Genomic DNA, 27,194 nt, shown 5'->3' with positions numbered 1-27,194 from the left:
AGAAGTGCTCTATCGGAAATCCAGCATTTTTCAAAGTGTACATACTGACAACTCACTATAAAAAAGTCTAACAGGAGTTGGAATTTAATTCACCCACGTCTGATACGTACTTTGTCCAAGGTACTATATAACAGAATTATCAGGTGCACACTATATAACGTACAACACAGCATGGGCCCTGAGGACATGTTGCAGAGATGCAATAGCAAGATAATATGTACCATGAGAAAAAGCTTCCTTGGTCCTGGTCCTGAACTTTGTAAATAATTCAGTTTTTTTTCCATCAATATTCCTCTCTCTCTCTCTCTCTCTCTCTCTCTCTCTCTCTCTCTCTCTCTCTCTCTCTCTCTCTCTCTCTCTCTCTCTCTCTCTCTCTCTCTCTCTCTCTCTCTCTCTCTCTCTCTCTCTCTCTCTCTCTCTCTCTCTCTCTCTTTTTCTCCACCCCTCCCTCTCCCTCTGTGCCTCACCCCCACCCCAGTTTCAGAATAACTAGGTTATTCTGCTTGGAAGCAAGGATATCTATGAAATGAAACAAAAATATCATAAAACACTTACCCTAACTCGAATGACATTGATCTCCACAGCCATCAATAATCCATTCAGGATGACCATCATTCCCGTGATGCAGAAGCGAAGTTCAGATACTCCCAAACCGAGCTGACAGTACTTAACTAATTTTATTGTTTTTGTGATAAAAGCCATGACCCAATAAACAAAGAGGGCTGAAAAAATGCAGTAACAAAAAATGTCAGAGTCTTATTTTTAACTTCATGAGGGTTTAAATGTGCAGATAGTCATTTTCTATAAAATGTATTCAAATGCTCAACTGGATCTGTAATCTCATCAATATTGCCTCCAATGCAGATTGCAACCCATCCAATGCGGTTCTTGTCTTCCCATAAACTCACTACAAAAGATCCTGGGCTTCTTCCTCACTTTCTTTCAACAATGAAATCATGCCAAAGGAATGGCTAAGACTGTTCATTTGCTATTCCTCACTCTTCCATGTAAGCAGTACAACTTCCTTTTCAATAACACATTATTTTAGTGACATTTTTATTATTCCACTTCACCTTATTCTTCAATGCCAATCACAGCAGCTTGCTCATGTCAAAAGTGTGCCTCTCCTTTTGGCTACAGGTGATCCCAACCTTCATTTTTTTGAAATTATAATATTCCACAAATGTTCTGTTTCTACATAGTTTTATATAAAATAACAGATCATTATGATGATCATCAACCACTGCGTGCACACTATAAATGCCTTGAATTTTCAAAAGGATAACACATTAAATGCTTCTTTTAAACATCTTATTTATTCTAGAATTATCTCCTTCCATACTGATGAATACAAAGATCAGGTACATGTGTGAGCACATACAGATGAGACATTTAAGGATAGTCAAGAATGATTTGGCATGTCTTTGAAAGTATATCACATAGCACCCTTACATATTTTATGGAACTCTGATTTCTTAAAGTTCTCAAAACCTGATCTCTGGAAACTGGTTTTCTGTGTAAAACAGATGTGATGATGTCTCTGCATTGGGAAGACCTTCTTTAAAGATAGATGGAATAAGAGTCTATAACTGAAGATAGCCCACAGCAACAAAATGGAGAATATGATAAATTGGGGAAAGTGTTCTACTTAGCCCCTTGTTCCCCACTTATTGATAAGTCATCTTGTTGCTTTATAAAAAACTTCCAACAAATATAAGATGCATCCCTAAAATTGATCAACAAAATTTGTTAAGAACCAACTAAGTGCCAGGCACTGTGCCAGGCATTGGAGATACACATACAAAGAAAATGAGATCTCTCTGAAAGTAAATCTACATACAGGAGGGAAACATAGATATTTAGTAGATAGAGAGCTGGCCTCAGAATCAGTGAGACCTGAGTTCAAGTCTTACCTCTGACACACCCTGTCCGTGCGGTCCTGGGCAAGTCACTTAACAGTGTATCAGGCAATTCTCTAATGCTACAAGTTGCAGAGAAGGTGCTAAGTTGCTTTGGTAGAGGAAGTCCCCATATACCAGTGAAACCACAGGTCCAGACAAAAGAACAAATGAATGTGTGTGATCTTCCTGATGTTCCTATCTTCTCATAGTGCTACTTTGACTAGCATTCGTTGCATTTGCAAAGAAGCCATTTTTAAAAGTCCCAGACAACAGATTCAAGAGATATTTTCCCTATCAATTAAAACCGTTATGGTAGAATAATGAAGTTCTGTGTTGTTTTAGAGGTCTCCTCATAGATCATAGTTTCCTTACCTGTGATACTAAAAATATGATTATACATTATACTCAGGCTTTTTTAAAGCTTGAATTAAAGGAAAGGTGTGGCTTAAATTTAAACCGAATAGTATATTTGTCTCCACAGATAATACCAACAGCCCCTATAAGAAGACTAGATTAAGCATTAGGAGATCTGAGTTCAAGCTCTGTTCATTAGAATGTTATTTTGTATCAGGGGTAGGATTCAAATCTAATTCTCTCCTGACTCCAAGTCTATGGCTCTTTCTATTATGTCATACTGCTTTCAGTTGGTATAATCTATGCTTTATGCTACTTTCCTGGGGGTTTAGAGCCAAGACTTACAAAAAGACACGAAGCAGGTGTTAAATAAAGATTGAGCAAAAGGAGTCTCATCTTTTTAGTATGTGCAGTGTTCTGCCTGCTATATACACATGAATATAAGTAATTCTTTTGCAAAAGGAGAGAATCTGGGAGGAGAATGATGGGAAGCTTGTCTTACTTGCAAAGCCTCAGAGGGCATCCTATCAGGAATGCTCCCACAAGTCTTGAAAAGGAAAACTGAGTTGAATGAGAGCAATTTTTAAATTAAATGCTTTATTGAAAACTTATGAAATATCAGTGCAACTGCATAATACTTGTTTTGTAAACATCTGTAGTTAAATTAACTGATTTCAATAAATATGATATAATTTGCTTTCTTTTTTCTTATTGATTTTGAAGCACTGGGGGTCAGGAGAAAATGAATTTTTAAAAAAACACTTCACTTACCTGTATTTTTAAAACCACCTCACTTACCTAAAAGCAACTTAGGAAAGTTTGATGTTTCAATATTGTGATAATAAACTATCGATGTAGTAGTGGCCACAAATCCCATGACAGCAGGCATGAAGAGATGAAGGTGACGAGATTCCATATGTCTAAAAGGAACAGTGAAATATCAGTGCCTAAAACTTATATCATTAATCCTTTCATTTGGCTTCATTAGTGTTTATTTTGGTCTCTCTTTCAATTACATTTCTTGAGTGGAAAAGATTGTACTATATATGGTGAGATACATCACCTGATGAGCAGTTGGATAATTAGCAACTATTTGAATAAAAATAAATAGACGAATATAAACACAACATAAGTTTCCTCAGCTATAGTATCTTGGGAATGTGTTTCTTACTAAGAATCTTCTCTGTTATCCTAGTTTGTACTAATTTATCCCTTTTCTAACCTCCTCACTTAGCTGTACCATTTCTATATTGATTTTATCTCCCCAAGGACTCACTGTAATAACAGCTTACTCTATCTTTTAGCTTTATTTTTTAATCTAGTCTCAATACATAATATGGTGCTGGACAAATAGTATAAGCTTAAAAACTTCATTGGGTGATTAACTTCAAGGGATTTCACATATCCTTTAAATCTTTGGGTTTATTCAATCCATCATACAATTTTAAGGGTGTGAGTCAACTAAGTCAACCAACTGATCATCCCATCAATCAAAGGCACTGCAACTAGGTGTGCAACACGAAGTCTGCTGTGATTGACCAAGGATTAACTGAGGTATGACTTGTGAAGTTTGTATGAAAACAGTGAACTAGTTTGAAAATGGGAATTTGAGCATCTTCCTACAAAAGAGCAAGCCATTTTAGCCAAGTCCCTGAGAATGAAATGTCTGCAGGGAGGAGAACTCCAGCCTTGGTCTCAGTCTCTCTTTCTGGAACCCTCAGCCAGAGAAGGACCTTGAGAACCTCAAAGTGTCATAGGATTCTGGACTTCCCATAAGCATCTTAATCCTAGAAGCTTCCTGGAATAGCTGATTCATTGAAGAAAAGCTACATCAGGACTGACCAGATATGATGTCTAAGCCTGAGCCCACTTTCCCCAGGATTCTGTACATATTGATGCAAAAGTGTCAAGATTTTTGTGCGGAAGTCTTGTAGCAACTGTTCTAAACACTAGTTTCATAAACAATCCTTTCAAAAAATTAATTACGTCTGACTGACTACTTGTCATCAACTGATGATCATGGCTGGGATGGGGCAAAGCACATAGGTGAGGTCTTATGAGCTACAGCATCAGAAAACCTCCCCACTCCTTCAAGGCTACTTCTAGAACCCTGAAGGGAGATGTAGCATTCTTGCCCTAGGGCCCACGTGTTATACAATGGAATCTGAGTTAACAAATTTCCTGGAAGCCAAGCTTCCTTTAACAAAGTCAGTGTTTACAAAGAGATAGTTGACCTCATTTCTGAATAAATAATTGGGAGGACAAAGGAAGGGGTCCTGTCTCAAGAACAAATGTATGCAGGAAAAGTGAGGAAATAGACCTAGTTAAGGTAAGGTGCATACTTTTGGTACTTGACCATCTGGTCATTTGTCAATGTGTAGGAAAAACACAGCCTAGAATGCAGCTATGAGCAACCTCAGTGCTAATGGGTGAAGGAATAATGAACTGATGAAAGAAAGCCAGTCTCCCATGGGGTCCATGGGCCAGGCAGCCACCACCTGTTCATTGGTGTGAACGATGGCATCCTAAACATTCTAAAGCTGGTCAAGAAGAGACTGGTCCTTATCCCTCTACCTTTGGTAATATAACTTCTGACAGTGGCTTAATTAGACATTATCTCGTTGTTCGTTTCCTTACCAGAAATTTAAGCTTCGTCCCTTGGCTAAAGTTTTAAAAGTCTCCCATTTCCCCATTAATTTCAAAGTAAAGAGACCAAGGGATAAAGCTGACTGGGTGATAATACATTTTCAGGATATATATTTAGTACCTTTCTTTTTTAATAACTTTAAAGTTATGCTCAGATTAGCCAAATACATGAAAGTTTTACTATATGAGCATCATGTTGTAGACAACATTATGTACGAGCATAATGTTGTAGACAACAAAAATTTAGTATTTTTATAGGCCCTGAATTTAACAGCTATGATGTTTATTAAGAAAATAATTATAGGTTATTTTCAGGATTATAAAATAGCATTCACTCTGTGAATGATGATAAAACCTAGGTTTAATGATCAAAATCTAATTCTAGAAAGCTTTTATGGCTGGTGTAAATGTGCACATCATAGCATTCTCTTGGGCTATTGAACTGCATCCAACTTATTCACTTGAGAACTAAAGTTGGAGGAAATAGAACCATGTATAAGGGTTATGAAGTGTATAAATAAAAAAGGCAAAAGAATAAAAAGTTTTTAATGAGTGGGGATAAATAATACAGAGGGAAGAAATAAAGAAACATACATAGATAGCAAAGACATCTATAAGTATGTGTGCCTATAAGCATGAAAATTAAAGAGAGAAGGAAGCAAGAGTTACATACTATAGTGAGTAGGAGAGGAAAGGGAAAAAGTTAAGTGGCAAGTGTTCAAATCAAAGATGTACTAATATAAATTACTAAATAAATCTTGTCTCAGGAAAAGGATGAAGGCATATTTAATACCATGACAAGACAGGATCTTAGCGTTGCATCTGTCACTCCTTATGAATTATGCCTAGAAGATTCTACCTTTTTTTGTATACACTCAGCTACATTCCACATTTATATGTCTACTAGAACATCATGCTATTGTTAGCTAAATGTTGACTTACGTATCAGAAACAATACCCTCAGCTATTTCACAAACATGTACAAATAGGAGAACAAATGTAAGAATCCATCTCAGGTTATGTCCAGGGAAATGAAGCCATGTGTTGTGATGAATCTGTACTTTCGAACTTTGACTTCCCCACCCTGGAAAAGGAGAAAAAGGAAAGGCTTGAAAAATGAGCTTAGAATACAATATGAAAATAATATTTAGCCAATTGTTATAAATTATTTTACTAATAATATAAAAACTATCATCGAATCAATACTATTCAATTGGTATCTTTCAAAAATAATTGCTACTTATTTCTGTGAGTATGTGAATTTTACATTTGTCTCTATCAAATGCCTTTTTCTTACTCTTGGGTGAGAAGAAAGTATCTCACTAATGAAGTACACAACTTTTCCTTCAACATTATAAAAATATATATGAAGAAAATATCCCCAATTTCTGATCAATATCTTAGAACTTCTCATTAGCAAAGAAATCTAAAAATATTGTATTCTAAAGTATTCTCACTTAGGATTAAGGCTTTCTAATAATAATACATTAATTTATGGCATGTATATTATAAACCTATTGAAAGGGGAGTTGTAGAGAGAAGTGCGCACCTTGTTTCTCCAGTTGTGACTGTGTACAGCATCCATTTATCAGAAACAACAAATAAAGATTATCAGTTCATTATGAAGCTCAGTATAATAATATCATAACCATAGCTAACTTTTATATAGCACCTACCTTGTGCTTAACAGATATTATTTCATTTGATCCTCACAACAACCCTGCAAGGCAGGTGCTATGATTATCCCTATTTTACAGATGAGGAAACTGAGGCAAGCCAACTAAGGTGTCTTGCTAGGATCACACAGCTAGTAACTTTCTGAGGCCACATTTGAACTCAGGTCTTCCTCGCTTCAGGCTCTATCCACTGTGCCAACTAGTGCCAGAGCCTACTTTACTGAATGTTTGCCTGCCATTTTTTCAATGCTATGTTTAAGTTAATGTTAAATTTATGTTAAAATTTCTATTTTCTGTGGGAAAAGGACTCCACTGGAGGAGACCACTGAAGTCCTAAAAGTCAGCACTCTTCATACATTCATACCTTCTAGATGGAGGTGAAGTACCACATTCCTTGAGTGGAAAGTTGGCACGTGTTTAAACTATCCTAGTAATAAAATAATTAAAAGTCCAGAGACTCACAAGAGGTGTGAAAGTCCTGGAAAGGTGTGAAGCCCTGTGGCCTTGAAAAAGGGTATATATAGTCTGGTTAGCATTTTGTTTGGGGCTCACTCCCTGGAAGAGTATCATGTGATCTGACCAGACGAGACTCTGGGTAGCCACTGAAGCCCCCCAGCTTTGAAAAGCCCAGATGCTGATGCTTCTCTCTCTGGTAACTATGTATATAATGTCTTGGTCAGACAGAAGCCTCTCTGTTGATTTGTGTTATATTTGTTTTATTTATATATATATATGTGTGTGTGTGTGTGTGTGTGTGTGTGTGTGTGTGTATGTATATGTATGTATATAGGTATATATGTATGTATATATGTATGTATATATATACACACACATATTTTATATATATACATGTATATATATATGTTTAATTAAAGGAAAATTGTAAACCCCTTAAAGTTGCTTTCTTTAGAAAAGCAGATCAAAGAACCTGTGCTAGCAGTCCTCTTGTGTGCTGGTGTTACTGGTCTTACACAGCCACAGTAGCGGCAAGTAGCACTGTTGTTACAACACTGTTCAGGAAGGAATTACTATACGGGTATTCCTAAAGTCTGGACACATAGGCAACTGACAGCAAAGGTGGAGTTATTGCATTGAGTTCACGTGAATCTTGCAAAGTGCATCAACACTTGCATCACAAATGATGGAAATCATATTGAAGATGTTATTTGTTAACGTTCCAATTAAATAAAATTTTCATTCATTTCATTTCTTGAAAATAACCATTTTGCCTATGTGTCCAGACTTTAGGAACACCCTGTATAGTCACAAAGCATCACTATAACATTTATTAAAATATTTCATTCCTTGTTCCTTTCAAAAATAGTTTTTATTCTTATGTACTAATTACAATAAAAATCTTCCCCTCAGATTTTAAATTCCTGAGGCTAGAGAAAACATTTGCTAAATTTCTCTGCAAATTTCTGAGTACAAAGCACAAGAAACACCACTCAATTAACAGTTTCCAAATTTGAATATTAATGGTACTTTTAGGAACTCATGCCACAAATGATGGAGCTATCTCTAGCTGAAAACACTTAACTCATTCTTCTTGTCATTTCAGCACACCAACAATTCAAGCAATTCATTTAATTATATCATTGAACTTTTCTTTTAAGTTCTAATTTTTCTAATATGGGTAATCTGATCCCTAACTGAAAACATTTATCCATCTATAACAGCGAAAGCACAACAGTCTTAGATTCCCCTAATTACAGAGATCTCTTAAACGTTAAGCATGAATTGGGAGGATGTTTTCTATTATTTTTGTTGTTGTTGTTGTGGTGGTGGTGGTGGTGGTGTTGTCATTTCAGTAATGTCTGACTCTTCATGACCACATTTGGGGTTTTTCTTGCAAGGATATTGGAGTTGTTTGTCATTTCCTTCTCTAGCTCATTTTACAGGTAAAGAAACTGAGGCAAACAGGGCTGTGACCCACCCAGGGTCACACAGCTAGTAAGGGTCTGAGGCCAGATCTGAACCCATGAAGATGATCTTCCTGATTTCATGCCCAACACTCTATCCACTGAGACACCTAGCTAAAGGAAACTTTATGTATTCCATTGATTAAATCTTTCCTGTGCTCCTACCTGAAGGTAATAGATGCAATGTAATTGTGGAGGTACTAAAGTCTTATGCTTGGATTCAAAACATCAATTTCACAAATACAAGCTGAAGAAACTGTGCCTACAGAAAGATACAGGTTGTTTAGTAGACCTCCAGATCCAAATGGGTCAGCAGTATGCTATGACAGCCAAGAAAGTTAATACAATCTTAGAATTTACTAGGAGAAAGCATAATACGTAGAATAAAGGAGGCAACAATCCCATTGCAGTATGACCTATTCAGGCTACATCTAGTTCTGGTTCAAACTACATCATTTCTGGGAATATTTTGGGAAAGATATTGCTAACCTGGAGAGCATCAAGTAAAGATTAATTTCGTGTTACTGAAGATCAGTTTAAGGAATTAGAGCTGTTTTAACCCTGTTTAGGGAAGAGTAGACCATGGGATAGTGTCTTCAAGTATTTGAATGACTGTCATACAGAGAATAATTAGCCTCATTCTTTGAGGTCTCAAAGGGCCAAGCAGAACAAAAAGCAAAGGATAGAAGTTACAAAAGAGACAAATTTAGGTTTGAAATAAGGAAAAACCTGAGCAATTTATGAAGGAACAGAAATTACAATACCACTGGGATTCCCAAATTAACTTAGCTGCTTTCCTCTCCATTTAATAATGTAGGCACCAGGACTAACACCTCTTTTACATGTCTGTTTTGTTATTTTGTATTTATTTCATGTATGTGTATAGCTAACTTTGTGGTTTCCCCATCAGCAGTCTGTAAGTTCACTGAGATCAGAAGGGTCTGTTTCATTTTTATGTGTGTATAACTGGAGCCTAGCACAGTACCTAACACTGGGCAGATTCTTAATAAATGTTTGTTGAATTAAAGTTAGAATTATCCTTAATGTAATGCATCCCATTCTATAGGTTAAATGATCTCAACTACTTTAACCTTTAAACTGTCACTAAACCTACTCTCCTTCCTTCTCATAATTTTGTTTACTTTTCTTTGACTTTTCCTTAATTTCTCCAACGTAATCCTACATCTTATTAAAATTACTTTACCTATACTAAATCATATACCATAAAATGTGGGAAGTGATATCCAAATACTAATAAGTTTTCTAACAGTTCTTCTATTCCATATTTTAAGGAACAAAACTAATGTTTTATTGAAGCTTATCTATTGACAATAGATATGAACACGAGATTACTTACCAATGAACAATATTGGAAAAGTAATAAATAACAGGAAGACATGAGGGACCAGGTTAAGGGCATCCACAAAACAGACATTTTGTAATACGCCCTCCTTGATGTCATAAGAAGAAATGTTGTTACCACAAAAAGAAAGGCTCATTTTCTCCTGTTGCTTTTCCTGAAAATGGAGAGAAAAAACAAATTTAAAAGCATAGTATATAATATAAACTATTATTAGATTTTCTTGTGAAGTACTCAATTTTTAGAGTATGAAAAGATCTTGGAAATTTATAGATAAAGAAAAAGGCAAATACCTATAACAGTCTCTTATAGTTTCCTTAATAATTTCATTTTAGAGAAAATAGTAATCTATAGAACTCACTGATTTTAAAAAAGAGAAAGGATGGGGCCACAAGGGAAAGAGAAAAGAGTATGTCGATTACTGAAGAGGCATGCAAGGATGAAGATTTCAGCAAGTATGAGGCCAATTTAGCTAAAAATATAGCTGAAATATTTTATTTAAATGCATAAAGTAGTTAAGCAGAAGCCCAATAGACACAAGTCCGTGGACATGAGTTTTCCTAACAGAAGGATGCAAAGTAGCATTTTTGTGGTAACAAAGCACTAGGGAAAAGGAGATGCCCATCTGTTGGGAAACAGCTAAAAAAATGTGGTAAACAAATGTAATGGTATACTGTTGTACTTTTAAGAAATGTCAAATGTAATCAATACAGATAAGCATAAAAAGAATTCCATGAATTGATGCTGAGTGAAGTTAAGAGTCAAGAAAACAATATGCACAATGACTACCACAATGTAAATACCAAGAACAATCACTACAAAACAACTGAAACTAAACATCTGAAAATTATAATGAACAAGACTGGCCCCCAAATAGAGATAAGAGAAAACATATTCCCCTAGTCCATTGCTGACATGACAGGTTCAGGCACATGGTAACTGTAACACATTTTTCATGTATTCCTCACTTTTGCTTATTTTTTCTCTTCTTTTTCTATTTGAAATACATTCTTTGTTACATAGGATGACACTGTGGGAGAAGAGGAGGGATAGAAGGTAAAACTTAGAGGAGATGTAAAAATAAAATATATCAAAATTTCTTTTAAAAGAAGAAATCATCAGAAAAAACTAAGAGCTGGTATTTTTTAAAAGATTATCAAAATTGATCAACTTTTAGCTAAGCTCATTTAAAGAAAGGTAAATTGTTGCCAAAATCAAACGAATAAAGTAAATTCACAATAAAAACAGAATAAATCAAAAGGTTTAGCAGAATTACTATGCACAGTTATATGTTACTGAAGCCATGAATCTAAAAGGACATGGATGGTAAAGTGCAACAATATCAAAAACAAAAACCTAAACTGACAAATCAAGTCAGACACCATGCTAAGCGCTGAAAACAGAAGAAAAGCAAAAACAAAGTGGTCCCTGCTCTCATGGAACTTGCAGGTGAATAGGGGAGACAATATGCAAACAACTAGGTACAAACAAAATATATACAGGATAAATTAGAGATAATCTCAGAGAAAGTGTGCCGAGATTAAGGAAGACTTCAAAGGCTTCTTGCATAAATTGGGAGTTTAGTCAAGAAATGAAGAAAGCCAGGGAGGCCAATACACGATGGAAGATTACAGGTACCACTAATAATATCTACGCTAACCTAACTGGTCAATAAATCCAATGACTCTCTAAAAGGAAAACAGCTTTAAAAAAGGAGACTGGGCCAGAAAAGTTATGCACGACAGAGGAAAAGAAAACTGAAATCTTTTCTGAGGCAAATCCTTACATATCCCAAGGCTTTGTTAGCACCCTGAGACAGGCTATGGATATGACAAAGGAAACAGAAAAGGAGTGTTGAAATCCACCATTTTCAACCAATCAGAGGTTTGTTTCAAGGAAAGACAAATAAGAACTAGGCAACTATTTGCTAAATTCAGTTTCTTTTAAAATTAGCATTCATTTCTACTTCACATCTGATTCTTTGGGGTTTTTTAGGTTCAAATGGTCATAGATGGACTTTAATATTTTAAGTCCCATGGTCTTAATAACTATGTTAATGACTTTATTTACCAATAAAATAATTTGGCAAATAGGTAAAGAAAACTGTTACTTGTAGTTAAATCAAGTAATTGTTGCTAATTAATTAGTTTCCATTTAATGGGGGAGAGAAATGTCAAGATCAATAGATTTCAGAACTCTAAAAAATTATGTTTTGGCATAGAATTGCATCTATTATCTAGCATATACCAGGCTACTATATATCCCAAGATCATAATCCTTGGTGACATACCTCCTAAATTATCTGAAATAAATCACTTTTTTCTTCCTTTTCCTGCCTTCGCTTATGTTTCCATTTCTTTTCATTATGTCTATTAAAAGGAATCTGGATTAAGACTAAAGCTCAGATGCTCTATTTTCCATGATTTATAGAATAATGTTTCTAATTCAAAAAACTTTATGTGCCCATAGTTTTAGAGGAGGTAGGGTTAAACATTTTAGACAATGATCTATTCCACTATCTGAATTTAAAGAGGATATTGAGTACTAGGTTTTAGTCCAGTCGCCCCTTGCACTATTTGAGTGGTTTACCAACAATCAAATTTTGAGTGACCTATTCCCCATTAAAGCTTGCCCCAGAGAGAATAGTTTCATAGCCATTCCTAGCACTGGCTTGGCCCTGGTTACTACTGATACGAATACAGCATCTTACTGTAACTTTTCAGATGGAAAAAGCCAAAACTTAAAATGAATAATAAGATACAGGCCAAAATTATTCATAAGTATATCTGAGGGAATTTTACAGAATTATTTACATGGATCTTGTTTTGTTTAAAAGGGACTAAAAATACAAAGTTCTTCTGCAACAAAACATGATATCTAAGCAACCTAATCTCAGAAAGTGACACTGCACAAGCCACATAGGAACTATGAATGGGAAAATTACTGTCCTGAATGGATTAACAAAAAAGTTCCGTTAAGTTTTATCAAAGAGAAATTAATATATGTGCTATCAAAAATTCAAAAAAATAAATATAAAAGGTACTCTATCAAATTCCTTTTGTGAAGAAAATGTGGTCCCAATACTTAAACCAGAGAGGGAAAAAGCAGAGAGAAATCTTTACAGCATTATTACTAAAATTGATGCAAAATTTTTTAATAAAGGTATAGCAAAAACGACTATAGTAATATATGCAATAATATATATATATATATATTAAGGTAAGCAAAAATTATTCACTCTAACCATCAGATTTATGCCAGGGTTATAAGGATAGCTGAAGATTGGAAAACAATTAATTGCATAAACCATGATTGACTTCAGTCAAGTCTGGATCACTGCCTATTTTTATATAGCCCAACAGCAGGGAATGTTTTTTTTCAACAATGGTACTTAATGATGTAAAAACCATTTTTATCTAAGTGGCATACAAAAGCAGTCAGTAGACCAAACTGACCCTTGAGCTGTAGTTTACTGATCCCTTGAAATAAACAACAAAATTAATTACCATAACAATGAGCATATCAATAGATGCAGAAAAACTTCTAATACAATATTACACTGCAACCTTAGCAAGTGTAGGCATGAAAGGTTTTTGTTTAAATATTAAAATATATCTAGTATCTAGAACCAAATGCCAGTCCATTTGCAACGGATAAGCATTAAAAAAAAACCTTTCACAATAATTACATGACTAGAGCAAGGATGATCTTCCACTGTTATCTGACAGGTTCAGAAATGCTAGAGATAATGCTACAAGAGAAAGAAATTGAAGGCATAAACAATGGAAAAGAGGAGACAAAATTATCCTTATCGTAGATGGCACAATGGTTTATTTTAAAAACTCCAGAGAATCATCAGAGAAAGTGCTTGAGATAATATAGCTTCATGATATATTGCAACAATAATACTACAAAATAAATCCAAAAGCCTTGGTCCCTCTCTTGGAAGCCAACATGTGGCCCTATGAAAAATCCTCATTATTTTGCCTTGGTGTTTCCATTTGAGGTGAAGGGATTAGAGACTACATCCTAGTGAGTTTCAAAAGGCCAAGAAAGTAAGAATTCTGGGAGCCTGGCACTGATGCCCTAAGGAGGAAGAGCTAACCTTTGGGGGTGACCTTCAATACCCAGCCTAGCAGTACCTAAAACAATTTTACAGCAATGATGCCACGTTCGGAGATGGAAGTTGGTAGAATCAGTGTCATATAGTAACTTAGCTAAGTCTAGAGGAGACCAGCTCTCCCCAGAGAACAAATTGGAATAGAGGAGAGTGTCTCTTTGAAATTTGGGGGGAAAATGTTTTTACTTTTGTTATTCCTATGTCTTCAAAGCACACAACCTTTAATAAAAGATAGACGATGTTAACTGCTAAATGAAACTGAGGTGTTAAACACTGATTGGTGATTAATGGGGGAGAACACAACTGGTGAGAGCTCAAGCTGATGGTAGTAGAGAAGAGATATCCCAACCTCTTAGGGTACCACTAAAGCCCTGAGGCACAGACGTAGCTGACTTGGCTCAGGGATAGTCAACCAAAGAACATACTCACTACATAAGCATCTGTCAAATGACCCAAGTCCCAAATGGATATTCAATAAACAATATTTTAAAAAAACCTTTAACAAGCATTTGTTAAGTGGTACTACGTGCCAGCCATTATGCCAAGTGCTTTACACATGTTATTTTATTTTATTCTCACAACAACCTTGAGAGATAGGTGCTATTACTATTCCCATTTTACAGATGAGAAAACTAAGACAGACAGAAGTTAAGTGTCTTGCCTAGGGTCACACAGGTATTAAGTGTCTGAGACCAGATTTGAAGTCCTGTCTTCCTGACTCTAAATCCAAGACTCTATACACTGTGCCACTCAGCTGCCTCAATATAGACAGTTACGTTCTTTCTCTTTCTCTGTCTCTCTCTCTCTCCATCTCTCTCTTTCTCCCACACACCCCACCCCAGGCTCTGTGCTTGTTTAGTCCACCTGACATGGAGGTACCCATGTGGGAAACAGCAGGAACTTGCTTTTGGGAAAAGACATTTTTTCATTGCCCTCCCATGTGAGTGGAATAGCCTCTTAATCGACTGCATAGCCTGAACGTAGCCTGAACGTAGCCTGAACAGGCTACTTCTTTAAAACTGCCAGTCTTGCATACTCTCACTCTTTTGCCAGAAGCTTGGGGGGCGGGGGTAGTGAAAGTCCTGTTTGCCCACAAAAGAGGTGTTATGAACTAGGATGGACTCTTTCCTCGCCCCACCTTTTAAGCCCTCTTGCCCTGAGAAATGGGTTTGGGGTTTTGCTCTGTTTCCTTTACAATTCTAGATTCAGGTGACAGAGTCTCTGGATCCAGGAGCTCAATCCATGGAGACCCTGGAGGCAGAATTCCATGCTGAATGCTGCTTCTAGCCTAGCAAGAAAGCCCCGGGAAGCCAAAGTGCTGGGACTCAAGCTAAAGAGAAGAAGGTTAACTTGGAAAGTGACAGAACCCATACTCTATAGGAACGGGGCTATTTTGTGAACCAATCCATCTCCCTTTCCCTGAATCTGAGGTGGTATAAAGTGATTATGTTTTCTTGGTAAAAATCTATTAAGTGGTGAAATGGAATCAGAGCTCAGGGAACCCCCAAAATTGGAGAACCCAATTGATAGGAACTTGAGACAATGGCAGGGACTATACACCCCAAACACCCTTATGGGTACCAGAGAATCCTGGGAGAGGGGTAAAATGTAACATAACTGGCCTTCAGACAGGGAGAACCAGGGTAATCACTGCTGAGATAGATGATCAAAGACAAAAGAAAGATCTCATATTTAGCCAAATGTTCATAGCAGCATCTTGTGGTAGCAAAAATAAAAACTGAAAATAAAGCAGATACTTAGCAATTGAAGTGGGAAATGTCTATACAGATTGTGATATATGAATATAATGGAATATTATTGCATCATAAGAACCTATACATATAAGGAACTCAAAGAAACATGGAAAGATAAGTTTGAACTGATACAGACTGATACAGATAAGTACAACCAGCAAAATATGATACAAAATGATCGCAGTAATGTAAATGAAAAGAATATTAAAATAAAACAGAGCAGTATGTAATTATAATAGCCAAACTTGTCCCAGGATATGAGATGAAAACATGCAATTTCCTCCTTTTGTTACAGAGGTAGGAAAATACAGATATGGAAGGTTACATATAGTGTCAATCATGTTCACTGCCAGGTGGTTTATCTTTGCTATAAGAGAAAGATCATGGGGTTGGGTTAAAGGGTAAGTGAGGATGGCTAAAAATGACTGATTTTAAAACAAAATGCATCAATAAAACTCTAAAAATATATTTTAAATGTGTAGGAATGAGCATATAACCAATACATTACAGCAAACTAAAAATAAATCTCTATAGCATTATTCAGAATAATTTATTAAAAGTTCACATTTAAAATTCACCTCATGCTACAAAGCCAGTCTTCCAAATTCAAAAAGTTCCAGTCACATAAACTATTATGTATCTAAGTTGAATTTATTCAGAAATCTCTGTCACCTAACAAACAACTTTGGTGGGAACCAAAGTAGAAATGCAAAACCTTAGAGGAAAAACTGAGGATTGCTAAGCAAAGTAATGTAAAAATGAATACTATTTGCAAGAAGAATAAGAGATAAAAATCTTCAAAGAAAAAGAAGGCTAATGTCATGCTGAACAACTTATGGTAAAAAAAAATAGCCTCATTGATGCTCCCCTTTGGACTCAAGAAGGAAACAGAATCCCTGAGTATCATAGGAAATTTTTGAGAAATGACTATAAAACAAGAGCTCTCTCACTCTTGTGCGCTCTCTCTCTCTCTCTCTCTCTCTCTCTCTCTCTCTCTCTCTCTCTCTCCCTCCACCCTTCCCTCTGGGTGTGTGTGGAGGGGAGGTGTTTGTGTGTAGTATGTATGTGTTTTCTCTCTCAAATATATATTGTCAAATTCATAGTTATTTTATTTGATTATTCACTTCTTCTGATGGTGTTATCAATGCTCTAAATATTTATTTGACTTATCTATGAAACTACCTTCAGAAACAGCATATAAATACCACAAGAAAATCAGTCTTATCATTTGGTATTTGTGCCCTCTTCTTTTTTGTTTATAGAAAAAGTATTACACTAAGCACTCATCTTATTCAATAGAATAGACTTTATGTTGACTGGCCTTTGACTGTACTAAAAGTCAAATTCACCCATAATGGACAAGTATGATCTTCCCCTTGTCCACTTTTCCCTGACATTCTACTTGTACTTATATAACCTTCTACCCTGTATTACTGTTATTTGCATTCTTATCCTCCTTATTGGATTATAACTTCCATAAGGGTAAAAAAAATTTGTTTTATTCATCTTTCTATTCCTTGCTGTACCCACTACAAGTACTTAATTAATGTTTACTGAATGAAATAAAGCATCATTTATGCCCTGAAGCCAATTCCAAAAGAACAATGCAGTTCAAAAACTGTTTGGAGCCTCGACAGTCTGGTTGCATCATATGCATAGATCGTCACAAGATCACTGCTTTGATGAGGAGCCACATTTGTTTAGATGAATAGGCAAAGATGAGCTTTAGGATTCCCTTCAGCTTCTGCCTGCCCACACCTGCTATGTGTATCTATACCGGGAAATACTAGGAATGTGGCTAGGAAGGTGAAAGAGATGATAACCTTGTTCCTCTGCATAGCTTGGTCTAAACACCCCACCTCTCCCATATACATGTGAAAACAGAAAAGGATCAGGGTTTGAAAACTACTGAAGCCTTTCACCACAGAGCTGTTTTGTGCAAACAGGACTTACATAGTTGGTTTATAGTCAAGCCTAGAGAAATTAAAATTGAGTGATATGTTAAATGCCCACCAAAAGCGAGAATGAAGTAACTCACAAAGACCCCACCATCCCAACCCCAGTAAGTTGAGTCAAAAAGATTATAGGCTTGAACCTGAGGAAACTAGTTACTAGGAGTAACTCTACCCTGAGTTTTAAAGTTCAATGCCTAGGCTAAGAATCTCCTATTGGGGAGATGAGTGAAAAATCATGGCTAAGGTTCTTAGAGGAACAAAGCAGTTCACTCCACAAGTAAAAAAGAAGACTGAGAAGCTTGTTTCCAACAGGGAATCTTTTTTCCTGGCTAAAATAATGTTTTCTGCCTCTTCTAAAGGAATTGGTGAGAAAAAAATCCTATGGGTTTTAAGCTAAATGATTAATTAGCACCTGCTCTTTCCTTGAGGACGGAGAAGGAAATGGCAAACCACTCCAATACCTTTTCAAGAAAACCCCAAATGGGGTCACAAAAAGTCAGACTTGAGTGAACGACCGAAAAACAAAAACTTTCCTTGAGACAGAGAAAGCCAAGGATTTTAGCTGAGCCAGAAGCTCCAGGCCATGAAGTAGCATCCAGAGAGCTAGATCCAGTGGAGGTTATATGTCCACCTGAACAGTGTCCAATCAACCAGCATCTGATAGAAACTACACATATGGATAAGCAGAATCCAAAAGTGTTGCATATGGCAAATACCATGAAACCAGTAAGTAGGGAGCAGGCCCAAAGGGAGGAGGAAAAAATATGCACATACACACAGTTGGATGCAGAAATCTATTTCACACAAGGAAAAAGAAGGGAAAGGAGAAAGGGGTAAGTAGAGAGGAGGTAACAAGGAGAAAATTAAAAAGAAGCCAAATTCAAGGAGGGATTAGTCTTAAGCAAAAAAACTCGTACTACTGGTGGATCATGAAGAATGTTTTAAAAGGAAAGAAAGAAAAATAAGATTAGGCTCTGAGAAGGGCAAAAAGTTAAGAGGTGAGGAAGCTGAAAAAAAATTCTATCAAATCTAGACTACTGATGCTGAGCACATTCTACCTTGCTCCCCATCCTCTTCTTTGTAAAGAGGATCTAAATCCAAGAGCAAACATTATGTGAAGAAAAGTTAGAGACCTTTCCAATAAGATCAGAGGTAAAGCAAGGATGCCCATTTTCACCATAACTATTTAATATAGTACTAGAAATGCTAGCAATAGCAGTGAAAAGAAAAAGAAATTGAGGGTATAAGAACTGGTGAAGGGAAAACACAATTATTATATTTTACAAACAATATGGTCTACTTAGAAAATACAAGAGAGTCAATTAAAAATTAATTGAAAATTAATAACTTTAGCAAAGTTACAGGGAATAAAATAAAACTATACAAATCATAAATGTTTCTTTATGTTGCCAATAAATCCCAACAGGGACAGACAGAGAAATTCCATTAAAAATAATTACAAAAAATATGAAAGACTTGCAAATCAATTTTACTAAGACTATATAAGTACTACTGAATTCAACTATATAATTTTCTTTACAAATGTAACAACAGATCTAATAATCAATGAAGTATTAATTGCCATGAAATACTATCTAAGTATTATTTAAATTCTACTTATCAGATGCTATACCAATAAAACTACAAAATGATTCGTTATGGAACTATACAACAGGTCAAGGGAAATGGCAACAAAGAGAACTTAGCAGTACCAGATCTGAAACCATACTACAAAGCAACATTTACCAAAGTGACTTGGTACTGGTTAACAAGTAAAGAAGTCAACAGGTACACAGTATAGAGAAATAAACAAATACAGCATTGTGTTTGATAAACCCAAAGACTTCAGTTGCAGGGATAAACTCATCATTTAACAGAAACTGTTAGGAAAACTGGAAAGTAATCTGGAAGACCAACAGTTTACACCACATTTTATGATAAACTCCAAATCCATGCACAATTAAGACATAAAAGGTGAAATCAAAAACAAATTAGATTAACAAGGAGAAAAAAATCTTTGGAGAAAAAAAAGTTGATAACCAAAGGAAAAGAAAATTGACTTTTTTTAAATAAAGTTAGGAAGTTTCTGCAAAACTAAACCAATGTGGCTAAAATTAGAAGGGAAACAAGTAACTGGGAAAAAATCTTCATGGTAAGATTTTTTGATAAAGATCTCATTTCTAAGATATAGATGGAAGTGATTTAAACTTATAAGAATAAGAGCCATTCCCAATTGAAATGATCAAGAGATATGAATAGGAACTTTTTTAAGGAAGAAATCAAAGCTACCAACAGATAATTTTTTAAAAAATGTTCCAAATCACTAATAATTATAGAAATTCAAACTGAAGCATCTATCAAGTTCCATTTCACATCCAGAAAAATTAACCAAAAAAAAAACAAAAGAAAATGATAAATGTCGAGGGGCTGTGCAATAACAAGTACATTAATTAATTGTTGGAAATGCAAAATTGTTCCAACTATTCTACAAAGAAGTTTGGAACTATGCCTAAAAGTTACTAAACTTTGTATATCCACTCCTTCTAAAGAAATCAAAAGAAAAAGAAAGAGGACCTATATTTGCAAAAAAACATTTATAGTAGCTTCTTTTATGATGGTAAAAAAGTAGAGCTTATGGGGGTGCCCAATGATTGAAGAATGGCTGAACAAACTAGGAGATTTGAATTGTAATGCTATTTTATTGGGCTATATGAAATAATGGAAGGTGATGGCTTCCAAAAAATCTGGGAAAACTTGTATGAACTGATGCAGAATGAAATGAGCAGAACACAGAGAATAATTTACACAATAATATCAAAATTGCAAAACAAACATATTTGAAAGATTTAAGAACTCTGATAACACAATAACCAACCATGACAGTGGACCCATGAGGAAACATGCTATCCACCTCTTCACAGAGAGATGCTAGATTTTGGGTATAGAATTAGACTTTTTATACAGGACAATGTAGGAGTCTTTTGCTTGTCTATGCATAATTTTTAAGAGGGTTTGGCTTTTCTTTTCTTTTAACGGGAATTTATTTTGTTCTATGCATATTTTTTACAAAGGCTTTTTTCTTTTCTTTTAAAGGTGGAGGAGAGTGAAAAATAAATGTTTGTTAATTGAAAAAAAAATTTAATTTATAAATTAAGAGGCAGTATGATTTAGAGGAACTTGACTCAAATCCTGTCTCTGTCACTAAATGCATGGCTGTAGACTTCAGTTTCTTCATCACTAAAAGGAGGATGTTGGCCTAGATGACCTCCAAGGTCCCTTCCAGCTAATGAAAACAAAAAAACCCTACGGATCATATTGCAATGAAATTCAAAAAATCAGTCTGATTACCTCAGAGTTATGCTTTGGTATTCCTCAAAAAATCAAATTCAAAATTCACAGCTGTTATAGATAAGAACACTGCATCTGCCATGATGGAGAGGATTTTGAGTACTATGAGATCACCCTCAGATAGAGCAGTTGCTAGAAAGGTGAATCACGATATCAATGCTACTAGCAGCTTTATAAGAATTGACTCTTCTCTACCAACTGAGCCGGCCTGACAATGAAAATGTTAATTATGTTCTAATTAACTATACTTCTAATCAATTATGTTCCAATTAATTATATTTATAGTTAGTTATAAATATAACCATATTCATGATTCTTTTACAATAAAATCATACAACTACAAGAGAACATCTACCATGTCCACTGGCTCAGTATACGTGTAAAAAATGAGTTGAAAAAGACTATGAAGTGGAAATTGGCAAATGAATAAGAAACAGAGCAAAGAGCCTCCAAATTCCACGGCCATTCAAACAATAAAATGATAGATAGTATAGGCTGTAGCAGAGATATTTACTTCAAATCCATGAGGATATAGGAAATATCACTAGGTTTAGGGACAGATGATCTGAAGATAGCTGACATTCACCATCCCTTTCCCCTGAATTGCTTACTAGAGACAGCTAGGTGGTGCCACAGTGCACAGAGAGCTGGGCCAGGAGTCGGCAGGAGGCCCTGAGTTCAAATTCTACCTCAGACACTTACTTAACTGTATCCCTGGACAAGTCACATAACTTCTGTCTGTCTCAGTTTCCTCAGAAGATAGTAACAATACCAGCATCGCAGGGTTGTTGTATCAAATGAGATAAAAATTGTAATGCACCTCACACAGTGTCTGACACAAAGCAGATAACATATAAATGTGAGCTATTATCATTATGATGATCATATGTGTGATCTTGTGACTACTCCCTTAACTTTCCTGGGCCTCAGTTTCATCATCTGTAAACATGAAGTGGTTGGATTGAATGGTCTTTGACGTCCCTTGCAATTCTAGATCTATGTTGTTGTTTGTTTGTAGATTAGACAATTTTGAGTTTCTACCACATGAAAGGAAATATATATATATATGTGTGTGCGTGTGTGTGTGTATATATATATATATGTATGTATGTATGTATGTATTCTAGTGGTCTTAAAAATTCTTCCATTTAAATCTGGCATTCCAAACACTTTTTTACTTACTCTTTCTGAAGTCACTAGCGGTATATAAGATTCTAAAATCACAAAATATCTGTTTCTCTATTTCTATGTAAAAACATTTAGACAGCAGTACAGAGAAGACCACGCATTGTGAATCAACTGTTGAGTCATTAAGCTCAACTTAAAAAGAACCTCTTCTAAGTCATCCGAGTATTAACAGCTTCTCTTTTCGTATTTAGTAAATGAGTCACACATACACCCGTTTACTGATATAATAATATCACTATCATCTCTAATTCTAGATGCTTATTTTTTTAAAAGATAATTCTCAAATGTAAAAAATCAAGATGAGGTAACATATTTGATAAATGGTAACAAAGTATTATTGCTTTAGCCTGGGGAAAAAGGGAATTAAAAATGGCTTGAAGCATGAATTTACAATTGGAATTATTCCTTTCCTCATTCTTAATTTATTCATCTGTTAAATGTATTTCTGGTAAAAAAAAAAAAGGGTTAAAAATAGAAAAAAAGTGCTTTTTTCTTTGTGAAGTTTTTCTTAGATTGTTATTTTAATTTATTAGAAAAGATATTAGGAGAATTCAAGGATACTTACAACGAATGTGTAAATGATTCAAAAACAAGGAATAGGAATATCAATTGTACAGCATTCCAATAATTAGATGAAACAAGTATTATTTTTCTTTAGCTAGATTTTAAAACTTGAACCTTAATCATTATTATTTTTGTAAGAAAAATACCATGAATTTACCTGACACATAAGTTCTTCTAATGATTTCTGAGTACTTCATACACAGTATCTTAATCCAAAAATATTCTCCTGGAGTAAGATGGGTTTTGGGTATTAGGGATGAGTTAAGAAAATAAGCAAGAAATACAATGACCTGCTAAGAATAAAAACTTAACAAGAGGAACACAGCTAGGACTGATATTCAGGGATCTGATTCAAAGACCATGCAACACTGTCTATGAATATTATGTTCACCTTAAATCACCCCTGATTTGTTATCTAAAAGATCAGAAGCACAACCAAGCATGCATTTCACATCAGTAACATAAAGGTCTTTAAATCATTTCTTCCTTCCAATTTCAGCCTTTTCGTTTCTTATATAGCCCTTCACTCTCAATTTGTTCCTTCAACCCAAATCTCTCATTTAAATCTCCCCTCCCATTTCCTGAAATTCCCTTTCCTGTTTTCACTCAATTGTTTCTTTCAACACCCTATTTACATTAATACAACCTTAAAAAGCATTAGATATCATCTGATCCAACCTTTTTCCATCCCCTAAATTGAAGAGAGGACAATCTTTCCAACATTCCTTGTATATTCTTTTTTCACATACTCAGATGACAGTTGTTATCTCTCACCCTCTGCCTTTAATCATTGATCACAGGTATTAAAATACTTCCCCCAAGGCTGTTTTCCAAACTGAGGAGCTTCACTGTACTTTGCATCTCCCTTCATTTGGAAGACTTCAAACTGACAGTAGAACTCATGTCACACACTGACCAATGATTGAAATATTGGGAAGATCACCAAACAACTCTTTGCTGTTTTCTCTACTGAAAAAAGGGCCTCATAAACAAGAACTAGTTCGTAAATATTTGATAAATTTCCATAGTACAATGAGTAATATCGGAAGATATTAGAGCTGGAAGGGACTCCAGAGATCACTTAATCTAAGTTATTTCATCTACTAAGAAAGAAACCAAGGACTCAAAAGAAGAAGAAACCTGACCAAGATAACACAACCATCTGCTAATACAGAATCTAGGTCCCCTAACTCATCCTTTCCCCTACACCATTGTTGATATGTATCACTGTGTCCATGTTGGGCATTGAGAGTGATATATGTATGTTCGTAATATTGTGTGGGTATTTAGCAAGATCCTCAGAGAGTATCATTCATTTAGTAAACTAGTGTTCAGGGAGAAGGCAGCACAGGTGTCCCTGTAGTGGTTTCAAGTAGCAGCAAGCACGTGGCCATGCCATTTGCTTTTTACCTTAGGTGTTTAATGTTCACATCCAACAGTAATTGATGGCAAAGATTATCATAATAAAAGATGCCTCAGAGAATTATATCCTAACTAGCCATCTCTGACTACAAAAATGGGTAGATTCTAGGATGGGTATGTGATAGATAATGGGGAGAATATCTGAAGAACTCTAGTGGGGGATTCTTTCTATTTATTTTGGTATGCTGTCAACTCTGAACACATAGGTATTCAGCAAAGCTTTTATGTGATGATAGTGATTCCCTAGGCTAGACCAATAACCTGCTTATGGCAAAGAAATTTGTTATTAAGTGCATTCATGGTTGCTATTCAGGAAGCAAAGTTCCTGTTCCTGTGTAAAACCCTTGACATTTCTGAACCATATACACTCTTTTGCCAAGCTGTGACATTAGAGGGTGTCACTGACCAAGTGGTCCTAGATGAAATCATTTTTCCATGGTAGTAGAAGAGCATAATCCAATCTTTCCTGTGAATGTCAAATCATAAAATGCAAGTTAACTTCATAACTCTGCAGGTTTTTGGTGGCATGCAAGGGAAAAGATTTAGATTTGCTAAATTTTTAAAATATAGGATGAGAAAGTCAAATATTTTTGATGATGATCATAGCTCTTTCAGGAAAGTAGGTGGTATTTATTTTTCATTTACAGATTCCCAAAATTATTTGGAAGAGATGCCAATGAATAAATTCTGGTAATATAAAACATTTCAATCAAACTTATTTTTAAAATGCCAAATACCTTTTGAATACTGGGGACATTAGTATTTTCAAGAAATATTTTAAAATCAACTGTGTACAAGATGTCCCAAAAGTCTTAGTGCCATTTTAAGCATTAATGCCACTAACACTTTTGGAACATTCTCAATAAAAAATGTTGAGGCATGTATTGGGATCATTTTCAACAGTATCCCTAACCTTAAATGGGAGGGGGGAAAGGGAGCACAGATCACTAAATTTCATTAAAAGTCATTAATTTTATAGCAGAATTACTATTAGAAATATTCTTATTTTGAAAAAAAATGAATAAATATTGAAAGTCAAGAGACCTGAATTCAGTGATTGCTATCAAAATAGCATGTAGAATTACCAGGTCATTTGGTTCTTTGACTTCTTCATTTTTTTAGCTGCAAAATGGGAACATAGCAATCTGAACTATAAAGTACTGTTGTTCCAAATATGTAAATAAGTATTGTTTGATAATCATGTCATTTATTTTTCCAACAATCCCCTCCACTGGAGGTGCAACACTTAAAAAAAATCCTGTGAGGGTTGTAAGAAGCAAATAGAACTGTTATTGTTGATTGGCTTCTTAAATTGTAAATGTAAAATTATTACTGATATAATTGTCCCTCCTTCTCTAGTACTTCACACAAATCATTACTTCAGAGTCTCTATTTTCTAGGCTGTTTTAAAGTATTCTCACAACCCAGAACAGGTATCATAAGGAATTTTTTTTTTAAATCTTATGTACAAAGTAAATTTGTATGTTGGCTATGCAGTTCAATTCAGCAAAGATTTATGGCTTCGAACAAACCATTTGTGTTTATTCAGAGATTATCTAAATCTCTGTAGGTGTGCAAACCATTAAGTTTTAAATATAATTTTCTTATCCATGGCTAGAGCTTCTTCACCAAAAGCTTACAGAAGCTACCACTTTGTCCTCTATTCTGCAGAAATTATCAACAAAGTGAGCAACAAATACAGTGCTTTTAAAGAAAAGATTATTGAAGAAATGTCTGAGAATTCAACTGTGACAACCACTAGTCAAAAATAAACACTAGTTAGCCATTTGGTGGCCTGAACTAAGTTTACTCTTCTGCTTTTAAGAGACTGTGGAGACTAACTCCCAACACTCTCAACACTCAATTTTTAGAATACAAAAAAAAAGGGCAAGAATTGGCCACATTAAATACCTAAGGTAAAAAGGCAAATGGCATGGCCACGTGCTTGCTACTACTTGAAACCACTACGGGGACACCTGTGCTGCCTTCTCCACGAACACTAGTTTGCTAAATTTTCACAAGATCTTGTTTCCAGCGAAGCAGCCATACTCCTAAAACCCCCAAACATTGGAAAAACAAACCGAGAATCTATCCACTAAATTACAGATGTCAAGGGGAAAGAAGAGCAGCACCCTGAGACTTCTGAATGTTTTCCATTGGTTCAGGAAAGACAGCTTCTAAGTTTCGCATCTCACCCCCCCGCCCCCCCCCCACAGTCTTCCCCTCCCCCAAGGTTCCGCGCAAGTCCGCGAAGGGTCCTGTAGACTAAGTCGCAGGGGTTAGGAGAAGGGGCTGAGGGGCCTGAGGAGGGAGGAAAAGATTATACTCCCTCCCACTGATTGCCAGTTAAAAAGTTAAGACCAAAATGTGTCGCTTACCTTTAGTCTTAAAAGAATTTTTAAGAGCCGGTGTTGCCCTCTTACTACTGGAGTATTAACTCGGGTGGTAGAGTTTGCCTTCGCGAATGAAGCACGTAGAGCCCTGCCGCGAATTATTTTTAGGGTGGTCTGAGATCAGCTGCTGCCTCCTATCGAGTTTCTAAATTGCACGAAGTGCTCTCTCTCCCAGACAGACACTGTTGCTTCAGAGGCAGGAAATGGAACGAGAGACATCGAGCGAAGGCATCCGATTTAAGACCCCCCCCCCCTTCATCCTCCACCCCCAACCTTGTCCCAAGTCCTGATCGCCTCCTTTTCAGCGACCTCGCTTGAGGTGCAAACTCTCTGGGGTTACATGTTCTTCTCGGTATATTTTAAAATTTAGAACAGCGTTCTTTGCTAAACTGATTTAGGCTCTGAAAGACGCTGAATATGAAGATTCTCACGACTTGTATTTTCAATATCAAAGACACACAAAGTACTGATTTGTAATGTGATTTTTAAAATGGAATCACTACGTGCATGTAGACACATAGTCTTATTAGCCACATAAGGAAACAGATTTGGGACAAGGGCCATTTATTTCACAGTGTTTTCCTAAAAGAA

The 27,194-nt window shown here is 35.6% G+C and overlaps 1 protein-coding gene across 4 annotated transcripts in view; it reads right to left on the bottom strand.

The window, feature by feature from the left end:
- Positions 1-26,781, bottom strand: part of ABCC9 (ATP binding cassette subfamily C member 9) — a 199,270-nt gene extending 172,489 nt beyond the window's left edge. For all 4 annotated transcript variants that reach the window (XM_036759015.1, XM_036759014.1, XM_036759018.1 and 1 more), the window contains exons 1-5: positions 26,589-26,781; positions 9,857-10,016; positions 5,844-5,985; positions 3,054-3,175; positions 556-722 (exon numbers count right to left, since the gene is read on the bottom strand). In XM_036759015.1, the coding sequence (XP_036614910.1) occupies positions 556-722; positions 3,054-3,175; positions 5,844-5,985; positions 9,857-9,998 (573 nt within the window). In that variant the 5' untranslated portion in view covers positions 9,999-10,016; positions 26,589-26,781. The remainder of the gene's footprint in view (positions 1-555; positions 723-3,053; positions 3,176-5,843; positions 5,986-9,856; positions 10,017-26,588) is intronic.
- Between the last annotated feature and the right edge of the window lie 413 nt (positions 26,782-27,194).

The sequence above is a fragment of the Trichosurus vulpecula genome, chromosome 5, assembly GCF_011100635.1.
Source record: "Trichosurus vulpecula isolate mTriVul1 chromosome 5, mTriVul1.pri, whole genome shotgun sequence".
Classification (NCBI taxonomy): domain Eukaryota; kingdom Metazoa; phylum Chordata; class Mammalia; order Diprotodontia; family Phalangeridae; genus Trichosurus; species Trichosurus vulpecula.
Note: the sequence above shows the minus strand (reverse complement) of the source record. Positions and strands in the feature narration are given on the sequence as shown.